The sequence below is a fragment of the Nyctereutes procyonoides genome, unplaced genomic scaffold (assembly GCF_905146905.1).
Source record: "Nyctereutes procyonoides isolate TBG_1078 unplaced genomic scaffold, NYPRO_anot_genome, whole genome shotgun sequence".
Lineage (NCBI taxonomy): Eukaryota > Metazoa > Chordata > Mammalia > Carnivora > Canidae > Nyctereutes > Nyctereutes procyonoides.
Window position 1 is genome coordinate 48,908 of NW_026575052.1, and position 16,527 is coordinate 65,434.

The window sequence follows — 16,527 nt, forward strand, 5'->3', positions numbered from 1 at the left end:
CACTCGCCCACAGGAAGTGCTAGAGCACAGACGGAGGGGCGTCAGTGCACAGGTGAGCCGGGACACCCGAGGGTACACAGCTCTGCTAACCGGCATTGTCCCCACAGGTAAGTCACCCCAGTCCTCCACCTTGCCATTTCTTCATCTTCAAAGTGGGGTTAAAAATCACTTCCTCGGGTTATTGGGACAACAAATGGGATTATGGATAAACTACTTGGCACACAGCAAGGGCATAGGAATCTGGTGTTAAAAGAATGAAACAGTCCTCTGCCGACGTCCTTGGTGGGGAGACTGGTTTTACTATATAGGCTCCTGTGCTTTTGAATTTTACCTTCCGTGACTGGCTTGAAAGATCAGTAAAAGCCTGTACGGGCTCTAGTACGGGCTGCCCAGCTTCCCGGGGAGGAGCCCAGGTCCCTATTCAGTCCCGCCAGGAACTCGCTGTGCTCCGTGTTACTGAGCCCAGGTGCCCGTGTCTGTTCTCATCCACGTGAAGGGGGTGATGAGCTGTTCTGAGGAGGAAATGAGTGCCCGCCCAGTGACGACTATTCAGGGTTCACCATTTCTTACCCAGCTCGTGTGGAAAGTGGGACTTCTGGCCCTGGCCAAGTCTGTCCCTGCCGACCCGACCATGCAGGGACAGTCTGGTGGCTAGTCCAGCAAAGAGCCTCCCTGTGCAGAAATCCCAGGCCCCTTCGTCTTCAGCCACAACTCCTGCTTTATTGGGGACACAGGTTGGTTATAAAGACCACTGGATCAGACAAGCGAGTAGACAGGATTTCTTGGCAAGGAGACCTTAGGTGGGGGATGGGCAAGTGGTACGCATTCTCTGACACGCGGAGTCCATCCCTTTGGGAGGAGCAGAGGCCTTTGGGATGGTTAGCACGTATGTGCCGTCTAGAAATCCTCTATGTTGTCCCAGGTACTACCGAGTGCTGTGTAACAGACCACCCTAAGCACAGGTAAGAGCCATTAGTAGTAGTGTCCTAGTTCTGTGGGTTAGGACCTGGAAGGGCCCGGGGGCACAGCCTGTCTCTGTTCCACAGTGTCCGGGCCACTCCGTGGCTGGGGTCATTTGGAGGGGTCTGGCCTCTTCATGCCTCTGGTGGTCACTGCTGGCTGCTGGCTGGGACCTCAGCGAGGGTGGAGAAAGGCACACGTGGCCTCACGCGGCGCTGGGATGCCTCACAGCACGGCAGCCTCGGGCTGCGCTGGCCTCTTACACGGGGGCTCCGCCCCAGAGGTGAGGGATCCTGCTAACAGCAGACACGACACGGCCCTGGAAGACGTAGCCTGGGCGCCAGCCAGCCGGCCGCAGGTCAGCCACAGTGCATCAGGTACAAGCACGTCATTAGCACCTCCACTTCAACGGGGGGTGGGGGTGGGGGGGAGGGTTAGACGTGACCTCTAGATGGCAGAGGATGTGGGGAGCGTGTGGGCCCGCAGATACTGACCGGATTTTTTGAGGAATTTGATTGTCACACGGGCTCCCCTGGAGAAAGACCATTCGTTACATGGAGAAGTCAGGCGCTCGGGCCTGCTTTGGGAGTCTTCCTTTTTTTTTATTTTTATTTTTTTAAAATGTATTTATGATAGTCACAGAGAGAGAGAGAGAGAGAGAGAGAGAGAGAGAGAGAGGGGCAGAGACACAGGCAGAGGGAGAAGCAGGCTCCATGCACCGGGAGCCTGACGTGGGATTCGATCTGGGGTCTCCAGGATCGCGCCCCGGGCCAAAGGCAGGCGCCAAACCGCTGCGCCACCCAGGGATCCCTGGGAGTCTTCCTGAGCCGCACGTACAGGAATTCAAGTCACAGGGTGCACCGGGCACTGCTCTAAGTGAACTCCTTTAGCACGACACTCTCTGCAGCAGGCCCTGGCGTCGTCCCCCATTTGTAGATGAAGCCCAGGGACGTGAAGTAACTTGTTCGAGGTCACGGAGCTCCTGAGCCCTGGAACCAGAACCTTGGCAACCTGGCGCGGGTCTGTGCCCTCAACCATTAGACTGTCTGACCGCTCCACGTGTACAATTCACGTCTTTCCTCGGCCCCTGGCACACCTACTGCACACCTACCATGTGCCAAGTGCTGTGCCGGGGACCTCGCGTCCGTGGGGAGAGAAGACGGGAGGCCCTGACTCCGTGACCCTGTGGAATCCACACGACAGCCAATGCAGGTTTTTTTTTTGAATCAGCATTTTACGGTGCCATTTTGGGAGGAAACAAAGGATGACTCCTCCTGAATTACGCGCTCACGGTGCCCAGTCTAGGGCAGCGGAGAAGGACCCAGTGAGCCCCCGGACGTCCGCGTCCCGTTTACGGCGAGGGCGCGGCTCAGAAGCCCGGATGCCCATGGTCCCAGCACGTGGGCCTCGGCGGAGCGCTCTCCCCTCGGGGCCTTGTTCCCTCGCCTATCGCGTGGGGCACCTACCTGCGCGCGGCGGCCGCTGAGGTCCCAAAGGGCCGGCTCCTGCGGGGGGCAGGGGGCGGCGCGCTCGGTGTGCACAAGGGTCGCCTCCAGCCGCCGCGTCGTGTGGCTCCTCCGCGGGGCGAAATCGCTCCCTCGCAATTGGGCCGTTTTCCGCGATGCGGTCACTCGGCTCCAGACCCTCCTCCGCGGACTCTTCCACGGCCCCCGGAGTCACGCCCGCGGGGAGGCCGCGGCCTTCCACGGCCGTGTACACGTGCACATCAGTTTTTCCGTCTTTTTTCCGAGCGGGCGGGTGGGCAGGGGGGCAGGATCTGAAGCCGACGGCGCACAGCGTGGGGCCCGACGTGGGGCCCGTCCCCAGACCGTGACTTGGGCGGGGGCCCGGTCAGGCCCTGCGCGCCGGGGGCTCGGCGGTTCGGCGCTGCCTGCGGCCCAGGGCGTGACCCGGGTCCCGGGATCGAGTCCCGCGTCGGGCTCCCTGCGTGGACCCTGCTGCTCCATGAATGTTAAATAAACAAGTTCTTTAAAAATAAAAGCCACCTCGGGCGGAACTACCTCAACATGTCCTTCGAGGTGGGGGCCGCTGTCCTTTGACGGAGGCGCGGAGCCCGCCCGCCCCGCCCCGCCTGGACCGCGAAGGCGCTTCCTAGAGCGGCCGCCAGAGGGCGCGCGGCGGGCGGGGGGGGCGGGGCGCTTCGCGGTTTGTCCCCTTGCGCGGCCCGTCTCCCGGCGCCGCGGCGGGAAATCCGAGGGGCTCCTCCCGGCCGCCGCCTCCCTCTGCCGTCGCGCGCCGGCCTCGTCGGGCCGCTGTCATGGAGGACGACGAGGGGGCCGAGGAGCAGGAGCGATTCTCCCACCAGCAGGTACAGGAATGCCGGGTCCCGGCCCGGCCGCGCGGGGGGAGGACGGCGTCCAGCTCCCGCGGACGGAGGGGCCCCAGGCCTCGCCCGGGCGCTCCTTGGGGCGCGTCCCCCGGGCCGGAGCGCGCGCTCGACCCGCCTGCGCCTGCGCGGCTGCCGCGGGGGCTGCTGGGAGGCGGTCTCCACGGTGACGGGGTCGCCGTCGGGTGGCTGGGGGCGGGCTGCGGGGGGGCGGCCGCGGTCTCCGGGCTCGCACGCAGCTGTGCTGCGCGTGGGGCCTGCGCCCCGGGACACGCTCCAGCCCACGCACTTGGCGCGGGCCCGGCGCGTGGCCGCCGGGACGGGCGGGGCGGCCCCGGAGCGCGCGTGCGCAGCGGGCTCCTCCCCGCGTGGATCCCGCCCCCTCCCCGCGTGGATCCCGCCCCCTCCCCGCAGCCCCGCCCCTCCCCGCAGCCCCGCCCCCCGCAGGCGGCATGGGGTGGGGGTGATGCTGGCCTCCTCCCGGGCGCCGTGACGGTCGCGGGCGGCCCCGGGGAGCACACGGGGCAGAGCCGCGAGAGCGGACCCTGTAACGGGGGGAACCGGGGGCGAGCCCAGGGCACCAGAGTCCTCCCGCCGGTGTTAGGCTTCGGAAGCCCTTCGTTCGCGGCCTCCCGTATTGGGGGAAGCACAGCGCAGTCCACGGCCGCAGCTCCACACCCGGATTCACCAGCCGTTAATCCTTTGCTGTATTTCCTCCTCTGCTCTCTTTCTTCCGAATCATTTCAGATTTAGTTGCAGGTACCTTGACACCTTCCCGTTAGGTTTGACGGCTCTGGTGTGCCTCCCCCGACGACGAGGGGATCCTCCTACACAACCTCAAATGGCACACTCAGGAAGTTTAATGCGGCGAATCCTGGTGTCTGATGATCCGTCCATGCCCACACTTCCCCAGTCGTCCCAAAGCGGTTTCTCCTGATCTGTTTTCTTTCCTCCAGGACCCAGGCAGGGGTCATAACTTTCATTTAGCAATCCCGTCCCTTTGATCTGTCCTGGGACAGTTCTCTCTGTCTTTCCCGACACTGGTGGTTTTGAAGCGTCCACTGATGGCAAAGGTGTAGTGGGAGAGAAACCCTGAGAGCCGGGCTGTGCTTTTCCTTTTCGTATTCTCAGCCCCCGGTACCTGCTGGCTGAAGAGATGAGTAAGGCTGCAAAGATGGGCTGAGAAATCGGTGAGCGGGTTGAGGATCCCACCACCCATCAAGCAGCTGTTCTTGGCCCAGAGTAGGGAACACAACTGACAGGGTCCTGCCCCTGGGGAATGTAGGGTCTAGGGAGTTAGCCTTGAAGTGCGGTGTCATCTCTGGCATTGAAGAGGCACTTGGCCCTGCCCAGGAGGCATGCAGGAGGAGGGTCAGAAAACTTCCTGAGAGGCTCCCTGTCCCGTTCCTCTAAGGACACTGCTACCTGTACCTAAAAAAGATGATGGTGGCAGGCCATATTCCTCCCAGGGTGATGGTCCTTTTGTCTCCTCCTACCATCGGTCTTTTGGTTTCTGAAACTAAGGAAGGTAATTGCCCTTGCTTATCTGCCTGGCCTCTACCCTGGGGTCCTGGACCTGTGTTTCTGCAGTTCCTCCTCATCCTGTCTCAGCTGTGAACACTTGCTGAGAGAGCTTATGCTGTTTGGGGTACAGCTGTCCCCCTGTCCGGTTCAGTTCTGTCTCCAGCACGGAGAAGGAACACAGCCAAGGGTGCAATAAGTTTGTGGACATGAGATCCTGGCTTGGCTTTGTTTTGCTCCTTTGCTCCTCCTCTGCATGGGAAAGATATGTTCTTCAGTATCTGAAAGGTTTGCTGAGGAGCAGTGAGGGTCCTGGGGAGGTGGGCTAGCAAGCCAGCAAGTCCAAGGAGGGTCCGATGTGCCCTCACAGGCCTTTCCTAACATGGCCCTAAGCATTTGTCCTTTGTCACATGCAGGCCTGTGCATGTCTGGCAGAGACTTAGAGCAGAAGGATGGGATCCTTTCGCATTTCACTAGATTCACCTTTGTCTGGTTGTTCATTGTTCCTGAAACACCTAGCATATGCCTTTACTCAGCGGGAATGGGTACGTATTTATGGAGTAGCTGAGTAAAGTCGTGCAGATTCTTTCTAAGTGCAAGTCTGACTTTTCTCCCTGCCGACCTGCCGCTGTAATTCCTTATCTTTACTTGACCTAAATCATAACCATTAACTAGGAAGTAACGTTTCTACAAGTCACACTCCAGAGGGCCTCATTAATTTATTAGTACACTTGAAAAGTCACTCAGCCATTAGGAAAGTGCCCAAGGAATTGAGAACAGACCCTCTCCTTGGTCTTAATTTTCTAAAATGTGAAAACCTCTTCTTTGCAACCTGACCTATGAAGTGTTTCAATTTTTGCTCCAGAGGCTAAAAGCAGCCGTGCACTACACTGTCGGTTGTCTTTGCGAGGATGTCGCATCGGACAAAGAAGTGCAGTTCAGCAAGCAGACCATTGCAGCCATCTCAGAGCTGACCTTCCGCCAGTGTGGTACGAAGCCAGGGCCTTCCTCTGTGTACAGAAATCCCCAGAGTTGCTTTTGCCTGGGAGCAAGGTGTGGGGTGGGCGGGGTAGCATCGGGCGCTGTGCAGGAAACACTTCCGGGCTGTAATATCCAGATGTTTTATGGGCAGAACTTTTGTTTTCTCTATTACCCAACACTGGGCATGAAGACCTTTATTTTATTGTGTTTAATTGCCTGGAACGTTACACGTTAAAGTTTTAGATCATTGCTCTCTAACATTTGTATATTGCCAGTGCCAGGGTTTAGTCCACAGCTGAGCCTGTAACATTGGTATCTGCTTGAAGTTCCAGGAAAGTAACATCTTCTCAAGCCCTAACTTGTAACAAGATTTAAAGTTAAGGGCCAGTTTCATGGAAGGAGGTGTGGCCACAATGACCACAATTATGAGGAGGAGGTCGCAATGAATAAAACGGCTGATAGCTCGAAAAACACAAAACCAAGACCGGCTAAAGGCTCCCGGTCTGGGGATGGGGTGGCCCAAAGTGCCTCAACCTGCCTTGGAAAGAGTGACGCAAGGATAGCTAAAGCACATCTTTTTCTCTTTCAGAACATTTTGCCAAAGACCTTGAAATGTTTGCAAGGTGAGTAAGGAGCTTGCGTTTTGCTGTGTGTTTGCATCCTATTCATACCCTCCACCTGGTGGTATATTTCAGGAGGGCTTTAGTCTTTCTTGTGTGTGCATTTTGTGGAGGCTCATCTCTAATCATGATTCTGCAAGAATAGGAAATCTGCTCTAATCACGTCCATTCAGACTTGATTTGGCTTGTTTGTTTGTTTTCGATGCCTTCCAAGTATCTTTTTGTCAAAGCCGCAGAGTTGTTCAGTTCCCGGTTAAGAAAGTAGTAAGAACAGCTCCGGGGCTGTGAACGTGCGGGGCGTGTGTGCTTTGAAGAACGTTTCTGCAGGACGGTGCGGGGCACGTGCGCGCTGAGTGCCGGGCAGTGATTGCAGGTGGGCCTCCGGGCAGCACCCAGCACCCGCCCGCAGTCAGCCTCGGGTTTGCAGCATCAGTCACCAGAGAGACACGCACTCCTTGAAAAGCGGGTGACTTGCTTTCAGCGGGTAAGCTTTGGCTTTTACAGGTGATTTATGCTCATCTCTTCAATTAGTACCTCAGGTAATTGAAAACAATCGCAACGAATTGCTTTTATGAAGCAATTTGAATGACTGAGGCCGGAAAGGGCTAAAGCTTTCCAATTTGCTCACACTTCTGATTTGGTGCCAGTCTCTCCCGCACCCTGAGCTTTTCACCTTGCTCCTGTTAGCTCTTGGTTGCTCGGGTGAGTATTTTGAATGAATTAAAGCAGTAGGTTCTCAGAGGGCAGACTCTAAATCTTTGCTGCCTCTGTGTGTATGAATCCCTAAAAACCGCTTAGCATCTCCAACTTGGCCAAAAAGGGAAAGATAATATGGAATACTAATAGCTCCTGCAGTTTATTCATCGTTAAATCAGGTGGTGGCTCCTTTGCGTGGCGCCCAACCCCACCCCCCAGCTGCTGCATCGCCTGTGAAGTACCTTTATCACCTTTCCTTGCCGTTTCTTTCCTTTTTTTGGGGAAAATACAACTTCTTTTTATTACAGAGTGGCACAAAAATATGAATATGTAAGCCAGTGATTATTTGATGTAAGCGTAAAGTTAATCAACACAGCACGGGTTCTCCATCTCAGCATCACTGACATTGGCTAATTCGGGGTTGTGGTGGGGACTATCCTGTGCATTGTACGGTGTTCATGGGCTTCTCTGCCCTCTGCCTGGTAGATGCCAGCAGTAAGCCCCCAGCTGTGACTTTTCCTGCCATTTCTGGGGTAGCTGTGGGAAAAGACAAGGTTTTTAGATGCTTTTATAAAAACACTAGAAATAACGACTTTGGAAATATTTAGCATTGTAATACCTTGAGCTTTCATGGGCTCTGTGTTGTTTTTTTTTTTTTTTTTTTTTTTTTTTTTTTTTATGTTAAGAGGCTGATTTCCTTTGCTGGGTACTTGGCAGGTAGAGGGCGTGGTGTGTGCGTTTTACTTGAGCTGTAAGCTCCCCAGGGACGGCCGGCACCTAAGCCAAGGGGTCTGCGCAAAGGCTGTCAAGCTGCTGTTGTCTAAGAGAGAGGCAAGGCTTGCTGGCTGAGCTGCCTCACCTTTTGCGTGTCCAGGGGTGTCCAATGCTCTTCACACTCCCCCAGCCCCCAAACCCTGAGCCAGCAAAGTGCAAATTTTCTTTGAAGACTGGACCTTTGCCTAATTTCACACTGATCTTCATAATACTTCACTTTGCTATCATATTAAAAAAAAGAATCGTGTTTTAAAATTTCTCACAGGGGTTGCCTGGGTGGCTCAGCTGGTTAAGTGTCTGCCCCCAACTTGGGTCATGATCCCAGGGTCCTGGGATCGAGCCCTTCATGGGGAGGGGGTGTCTCTGCTGAGCTGGGAGTCTGCTCTCCATCTCGCTCTGCCCTCTTCCCTGCTCTTGCGCGCGCTCTCTCTCTCTCTCTCTCTCAAATAAATAAAATCTTCAAAAAAAAAAAATAAAGTTTGTCATGGAATGACATTGATATTCCCAGGTCAGCTTCGTTTATCGTGTGGCTTTGTTTTGTCCCCGCGGCCACTGTCTTCTAGAACTGTGAGTCCTGCATGGAGTCTGAAGGACTGTTTTCAGGCCCACTGTGTATTAAAGGGTTTTTGTAGGCTGGGAACCCAGCCAGTATTTTAACATTGTTTCTATGGAAAATGCGTTTAAATTTAAATAGTTCTCCTGTAAACTTTGGAAAATCATCTCCCGATTTAAGTTGTGAATTTCCCTTAAATTTAGCTTTGAAATCTCTAGTCATCTAATATCATTACTATGTTCAAGATGTAACATTTTGAAGATAGATATTAGTAAATAAATTCTAGGAATATTTTGGGAATAGTCTTTAAAACCTGTGTTGCTGAAAGTATTACATGAAAAACTGCTTTATAATTTTCCCTTGGGTGATTTCCTGGAGTCAGAGGTTTGATTTAGGAGAGTCTCTGAGGTGTGGCGGCGGCACAGGCTGTACCTGCCCCTCCGTTTAGGGCAGTGTTAGCCTTAGATAGGTGTGTGGTGGAGGGGGTTGGCTTTGCCGCTTCCTAAATGCTTCCTTGTGAACTGACTAAACTTACCCTGTAGACAGTTCAGTAGGCTGCTTCCTTTCATCTGTTCCTTTTGTGGACTTGGCGAAGGACGTGAACACGGGTAGAGCGGCCGGACGGTGGGCCTGAGGGCCCCACTGCGACCGGCACCTAACCGCCTCCACCTGCTGTGGCCCCTTGCGGCCTCTTCCCTCCTCTCCTGGTCCCTTGCACATGGCTAATTAGGAGCTGTCTCCTGGAACGGTCCAGTCAGCGCAGGCGGGGTTGTCAGTCGTGAGGAGGGACACATGGTATCTGCGCATTTAGCAGGATGTGAAGGTTTAATTCGGCAAAATTATAGAGTGTGATTCTGTGTGATTTTACTGTTAACAGGTATTCGGTGAGGACTTTATGTATCTTGGCCACTTAACTGGTTATTAAGGGTACAGAGATGCCTACTTACTCCCGTGTGCAAAGTCTCTACGTATTTTTGGAGGAAATTGGAAATGGCAAGGAATGGTGTATTTAGAGCAATAAATTACTAACTAGAGCTTATTATCTGAAATTATCTCTTTTTTTAAAACGATTTTATTTATTTGTTTGAGACAGAGAGTGCGCACACGAGCGGGGAGAAGGGTCAGAGGGAGAGGGAGAAGCTCCCTTCCTCAGTGGGGAGCCCCACGTGGGACCCAGGCCCTGAGATCATGACCTGAGCTGAAGGCAGATGCTCAACCAACTAAACCACCCAGGCACCCCTGAAATTACCTTTTAAAGCAAAGATAAGAAAACTGGAATGAGAATTTGAGTCCCAAGTTGTGAGCAAGACACAGACCCCAGTTCCAAGGATGTTCTTTGTTCTGGCTTGGCTGTCGACGAGGAAGCACGTTAGCTCCTTGTTGGGAAGTGGGGTGTTAGGGGACACCTGCCTGAGCCTCTTCCTGTAATTTAGCCCTTGGAGAAGAGCTTCAGGATCTTGGTATCTTTGTTCTTGTCTTTAACGTCCGTGTAAGCACAGGCGATCTTTGTGTTGGGAGATACCGTGTTGTGTCATTTTCTCTCTTCACTAGAGGCGTGCCCAGACACTAATTGCCCCGACCCCGGCGTGTGCTGTGAGCGTCGTGCCCATGCAGGTCCCTGCTCGGGCACCCGTGGCCTCGGCTGGAGGTGGACAGATGGGCTTCTGCCTTCCATGGTCTTTTTATTTAATTAGTATCTTGGCTAAGTCACTTCACTCATCTTTATGTCACTGTTGGTTAATGAATTTAATCTAAAAAGATGGGCTACTTAGAGATCCTTGCTAGTTTGGAGTCTGACCATGAACTTTTGGGTTTCATCAAAACTTGAAATGATACTAAACATTTTGGTGAATTGTTCCTGCCCTTTCTACAGACATGCAAAAAGAAGCACAATTAACACTGAAGATGTGAAGCTCTTAGCCAGGAGGAGTAATTCACTGGTGAGAGATGAATTTCTTTCCTCACTCCCCTTTCCCATCAGAATACATTATTCCCAATTAATCACTCGCAGCCATGAAGCGATTCCCTAGGGCACCTTGCATTAAAAACGAGAGACGGTTGAACCATTCAGACCTGCCCGCAATTTATAGTCTCTCTTTCATCATGATGGATCTTGCTAAGCCAATTTGAAATTTTCTAATCAGCACTCTCTGGATTTCATAATTTGCCTTTTTTGTAACATCTCAAAACTTTGGCCCTGTATTTCATTTACAGCACGATGTCAGAGACAGGCCATGGGTTAGAGCGTGTGGGGATAGTTGTGTTACGGTGACCACAGCTCTGATGGGCCAGCTGTGGAAGGAGTGTGTGCACGGCTGGGACGGGCAGAAAACCGTGCACATTTTCTCTCTTTCCAGAGAAATCTAGACATCGTCTTGACTGTGCCCTCATTTTACAGGTGATGCTGTGATCATCCCGGGTTAGTGGCTGTGGCCTGGGGCCCACCCAGGGCACCTGTGAGGTTCTCTGACCTTGTCTAATCCTTGCAGTAAAATACTTTACGTTCCCTGTCATGTGAGCTCCACCAGGGCGGGGATCTTTGTCTCTTCTCTGCTGCATCTGCTGTGCCTAGAATAGGGCCTGGCACACAGCAGGTGCTCAATAAGTAGTTGTTGAATGAGTCTGTATAGCAGTTGACAGTTTGCAGGGGTCTTTTGTCATTATTATTTTACATACATTATTTAAAACCTCACAACCACCCTCTGAGGTTTTTAGTAATGATCGATTGGCCCGATTTTATAGGGGAGGCAGCTGGAGTTCAGTAACTTCCCGGAGCTGAGCTCGAGTCTCCCTGGTGGAGAGGGGCAGTAGGCAGCACCACTTCCCCTGGGCTCTCTTTCCCCCTCTGCTCTTCTACCGTCCTCTCTCCGAAGTCTAAGTCAAGGTGAAAGACACTGTGATTCCTCGGGAAAACAGCTAAGGTGGCGGGAGGGGCTGCGTATCCGTGGGGAGGACCCTTCTCTCTCTCCATACGTTCTGTGCGGGTCATACTGGTAGGTGGTTGGTCTCAGTGAGCAGTTTCTTCCTTTTGCAAAGGAATGGTCAGTGCAAGTCATCTTAGAATATTAATTGGGAAGTTACCTGTTTATTGCACATTTGTTTACTTCGAAATACTGTTTTTATTTTGGGCTCTTAATTTTTTTTTCATGACAGAGGTGCAGCTAAATTTACCCATTTGAGAAAATCCTCCCGGAGGGCAGGGACTTTGTGTTACTTACCTAGTATCCCTAGTACCTGGTGCATAGCAGTTGCTCAGTGACGTTAGTCGGGTACACTTAGAGGCGGGTCTTGATTGTACTGGTGCTTGGTAGAGTATACATAGGCCTGGCGTGCTCCTGCACGCTCCACCTTTTAACTCTTGATTCCTCGGGGAGCTCCTACCTGTTTGGTAGGAGTGTGGGCAGCAGTTGGTTGATTTTTGTAGTTGATGACCTCTTCCAGGAAAAACTGGAAGTTCTATTTTACTCTAAGGAACATAACCCAAGCTTTTCCACCCAAACTCTTATGGCAGGAGTGGTTAGGAGGGGTATAGATTCCCACCCCCCGCCCCCCAGTTTATAGAGTGGCTTCACAACCAGATCAAAATGGAATTCTTTAATTTTTTTTTTTTTGTAGCTAAAATATATCACAGAGAAAAATGAAGAGCTCACTCAGTTTAACATAGAGCAAAGAGCGAAGAAGAAGAAGAAGAAGTTAGAGGATGACAAGACAAAGTCATTGGCACTGGCAGAGGCCGCAGCCTCGGGAAGGGACAGTTCGGCTCCGTCGCCAGGGGCAGAAGCAGCCTTCCGGGAGGGCCGCCAGGAGCAGGTGCGGCCCTGAGGGATTTTTGAAGGGATCAGTAGAGATTAAAGGAAAAAGGCGAGGCGGCTTGTTGGGCCGCGCGCTCCGGTCGTGGCTGCAGAACTAGTGTCAGAGCCGGAGAGTCTCCAGGAAAATGCTCCTGTCTCCCCCGCTCTGACACACGACTCCGAGGGGCAGAGGTCGGAAATCGTATCTGTCGCCATTAATAAAATGATGTCAGCAATGAAATGTGGTCGGCTTCTTCAAGCAAACATCTTAGTTATTTCTTTATTCTTCTACATAATTCTTCAGGCTGACAGCCCCGAAAGACGAATGAAGCTCTCTGCATTTATATTGTCCTTTTGATCACCAGTGTGGCTTTGAAGCCTGTGCCACGTGTGGCCACGAAGCCAATGTGATGCTCACAGGTGGATGTTTGGAAAGTGTCCGTTCTACTTTTTAAAGGTGATTTTCCCCAGAAACACAGTTTATGCAGTTTTTCTCTGGCTCTTTTGTAATTTTACCACCGGGCAGGAGTTTGCTTGAGAGGAAGACCTGCTGCATTCCCAAGCGCTGCCATCTGTCGTGCTGGTTCAGTCAGCGAGGGCCGGAGCTTCCAGTCCTGCTGCCTTCTCTTCGGGCGTCTGGGGGCCCAGGGCGCACCGCTCCTCACGCGGGCAGGAGGGACAGGGAGCAGGACTGCATCTGGGGGCCGTCCTGTGCGCCAGGCTGCCCCCGGGGACCCGCGTGGAACCCCAGCGCGTCCTCAGCCTGACGGGAGGCATCTGATTGTCCCCGGGTCTTCCTGATGCGCAGGCCGAGGCTCAGAGGTGAGCCTGCTGCCCGGGATCTGCTGGGCCGTAGAGAAGCGTTCACCCTGACGGTGCTGCCTCAGGAGGACACCCGTTCTGGATAGAACCACCCATGCCCGGCATGATCCGTAGAAGACACCCCCCCCCCCCGCCCCCGTTTGGCTCTCGAAGGGACATGGTAAGCGGTGCCCCCAGGAAAGCACTCAAGCCAAGCTTCCTGGCCTCACGTTCTGCAAATGATGTTATCTTTCCACCTCAGAAAATGAGCGTGACATCCGTGTGTCATGTCAGTGAAAAGAAAAGGAACCCTAAAGCTTCTGTCCTTCCGATCATAGTCCGTGTGTGTGAGCAGCTTCCTTTTTGGGTCAAGGCGCTGCGACGCGGCATCAGGAGAGGTTAGAGCCGGACGCTGTGACCTTGCAGAGGTCCGCACTCCGGTGGCTTCCTGGTTTTGCGACTCGTGGCCGTGTCTCTAGCTTTGTGTCCTCATCAGCGCAGGAGAGTCCGCGGTACTTGGCAGTGGCCTGTGTGTGACGGGGGAGGTGCGTAGGATTGTTATGACGGGTCTTGGCTTTTGTTTTTTAAAGGTTTTCTTTGAGAGAGACCGAGACTGCGCAGAGAGAAGCCGCGGGGAGGAGGGGACAAGCAGGCCCGCGGCTGAGCGGCGATAGCGTGGGGCTCCGTCAGGACCCCGCATCGTGACCTGAGCCGAGGGCAGGTGCTCAGGCGCTGAGCCACCCAGATGCCCGAGCATCTCAATTTTCAATACCATTTGTGGGAACTTTCTTTTTAAATTTTTTTATTTTTTGTGGGAACTTTCTTAAGCAAAAGAATCCGTCTAGAAAGAAAGGGCGGAGCCGCTCCTCGGGCCACCACTTTAGCCTGGAATCTTCACAAGCCTCCGACCAAAAGGAGTTTAAGATGGACTTTCCCTCGGGGGGGCGGGGAGCCCGGACCTTGGGAAAGTGGAAACGTCAGCGTTGGCTTCTGGAGAGAGTGGCCGGTTCGGTGGCTTCACTCCCACCTGGAACGCTGCCTCGTGGCCACGTGTAGCAGGCTTGGGGCGGTGCCTCGGTTTACCCGCTGCCCCGCTGGGTGCCGAGGGTCTGCCGTGCCCTTGTGTGACTCTGAACCGGGTCGGGGAGGGCAAGGCCGGGGGCAGCCCGAGGCGAGCGCCGGCCGTTGAGTGGCCCCGCGCCCCCGGCTCTGCTCCTCCGCCTGCCGCGCTGGGGTTTGTTCCGTTGGGGGCGAAGTGCGAGTTTCTGGTCGTGAGCGGGGGCTCCAGCAGCGAGGGGCCCGGCGCCTCCCCGGGCGCTGGGCGGGGTGGCGGCCTCGCTGCTCCCTGGCCCGCGGGCAGCGCCCGCCTCTGCCCTGCGGTCTGGGTTTCCGTCCGGGTTGCGGGCGCGGGCGCGGGCGCGGAGCCGAGGCCGGGCGGGCTGGGGGCGCGGGTGCCGAGGCCTCCCCGCCCGGTCCCGCCTCGCGCCCACCGCGTGTTGCTCACGTGGCTCCCGCGGCCGCGGCGCGTCCGGCAAGTGCGCAGCCCGCTCTGTGGGCGCCTGGGGGGGCCGGTCGGCCCGGCTGCCGGCCGAGGCGGGCGCCCGGGGGACGGGGACGGGGGACGCGGGACGGGGCCGCGCCCTCCGGCCGGATGAGGGAGGGGCTGCAGCTCCGCCCCGCGCCACGGCCCCGCTGCCCCCGGCTCCTCCGCCCCGGCGGGCCCCTCGCCCGGCGACCCCCTGGCGTCTGCAGCCCGCGCGCGGGTCCCCGGCACCGGCAGGGCCGCCCCTCGGGGCCGTTGCTGCCCAGCTCGGCCCGCACGAGCCCGCGGCCGGCACCTGCCCGAGGGCGGGGCCCCCGCGGCCTCCCGGACGCTGCCCGCTGGCTCGGAGCCGTTGACGTCATCACGCTCTCCGCCGCGAGGGCCCCCGACTTCGTGAGGTGATTTACTTTTCTCGCTTTTCCATTTTGAAAAAGTTCCAGGGAAGTACATAAACTTGGCCATTAAAAACGGATTTTCCTCTAAAATCACCGGCCGAGTTTCAGGCGTGTCGTTTATCACCGGCTGCCCCCGGGAGCGGAGATCAGCCCCGACCCGAGCGCTCTCCCAGAGTGATTTGTGGGCGCCCGGGAGGCCCCCGCGGGATGACGGATCGCCCGCCCGCCCGCCCTCACCGCGGGCCTCAGCCAGCACGATGGGCCAAACCAGCCGTTTCTTCCGTCGACTGAAAATTCTTGACTTTTCCTTCTCTGACTAGAGCGATTTCCTTAAGGTCTTTGCTTAGCCTTCTCATCCTTCATTTTCTTTTTTCAAGGATTTTATATATTTATACCTGAGAAACAGAGACAGAGAGCGGGAGAGAGAGAGACAGAGAGAGACAGAGAGGGAGAAGCAGGCTCCATGCAGGGAGCCGGACGGGGGACTCGATCCTGGGACCCGGGGTCAAGCCCTGGGCCCTCCGGGCATCCCTAACTTTCTCATCCTTTTAATGGAAATACGATTTATTCTTCTGAAGCATCTCTCTCTCTTTTTTTTTTTTTTTTTGTTTGTTTGAGGAAGGAGTTATGGATCTTTTAATGCTGGCCAATCCAGATGGTTATTATTCTTTCCTTTGTCCTCTGCTTCTTTTCAAAAGCATCTGCAGGAAGGAAGTGATAGAAGTGATAGAAGAAAAGCCTCGTGACTTTCCTGGCTGGGTGGTCCCAGTGGATCCCCCAGGCAGGTGCGGCGCCCTTCTCAGGAGGGGCAGTAGGTCCCCCCCTCAGAGGTCCCTCCAGGAGAAGGCGCCCTGCAGGGTTTTCTGGAAGACCTCCTCCCAAAAAGAAAACTCCACCCCTGATTACCCATACAAAGGATTGTAAGGATGGATTGGAATAAAATGTATAAACAGCCGCGATCTTTCTTCTTTACGCACTTGTCTTCTCCTTCCCATGTAACTTGAAAGGTTTTATTTATACTTTAAAATATCTTATTTTTAGTAATCTATATACCCGACATAGGCTTGAGCTCATGACCCCGAGGTGAAAAGTCTTGTGCTCCACCAACTGAGCCAGCCAGGCGCACCCCAAAGTGATCATTTTTGTTGTGGTGGTTGTTTTTTAAAGATTTTTAAAAATTTTATTTATTCATGGGAGACAGAGAGAGGCAGAGACACAGGCAGAGGGAGAAGCAGGCTCCATGCAGGGAGCCGGACGTGGGACTCGATCCCCCGTCTCCAGGATCATGCCCTGGACTGAAGGCAGCGCTAAACCACAGAGCCCCCAGGCTGCCCAGGGTGAAGGTTTTATTTTATTTAATTTTATTTTTTTATTTTTGTTTTTTTAATTTATGATAGTCACACAGAGAGAGAGATCGAGAGAGAGGCAGAGACACAGGCAGAGGGAGAAGCAGGCTCCATGCACCGGGAGCCCAACGTGGGATTCGATCCCGGGTCTCCAGGATTGCGCCCTGGGCCAAAGGCAGGTGCCAAACCGCTGCGCCAC

At 54.7% G+C, this 16,527-nt stretch overlaps 1 protein-coding gene across 2 annotated transcripts; it reads left to right on the plus strand.

Annotated features, from left to right (window-relative positions):
* The first annotated feature begins 3,119 nt into the window (after positions 1–3,119).
* On the plus strand, positions 3,120–13,172 carry CENPS (centromere protein S). 2 transcript variants are annotated; one of them, XM_055331092.1, is made up of 6 exons: positions 3,120–3,289; positions 5,694–5,817; positions 6,399–6,432; positions 10,326–10,392; positions 12,068–12,262; positions 12,548–13,172. In XM_055331092.1, exons 1-6 carry the CDS (start codon positions 3,239–3,241, stop codon positions 12,599–12,601), a joined length of 525 nt encoding a protein of 174 aa, XP_055187067.1. In that variant the 5' UTR covers positions 3,120–3,238; the 3' UTR covers positions 12,602–13,172. The 2 variants fall into 2 exon arrangements, with proteins under 2 accessions (XP_055187067.1, XP_055187068.1); XM_055331093.1 differs by having other exon boundaries at positions 12,068–13,166.
* The last annotated feature ends 3,355 nt before the right edge of the window (positions 13,173–16,527 follow it).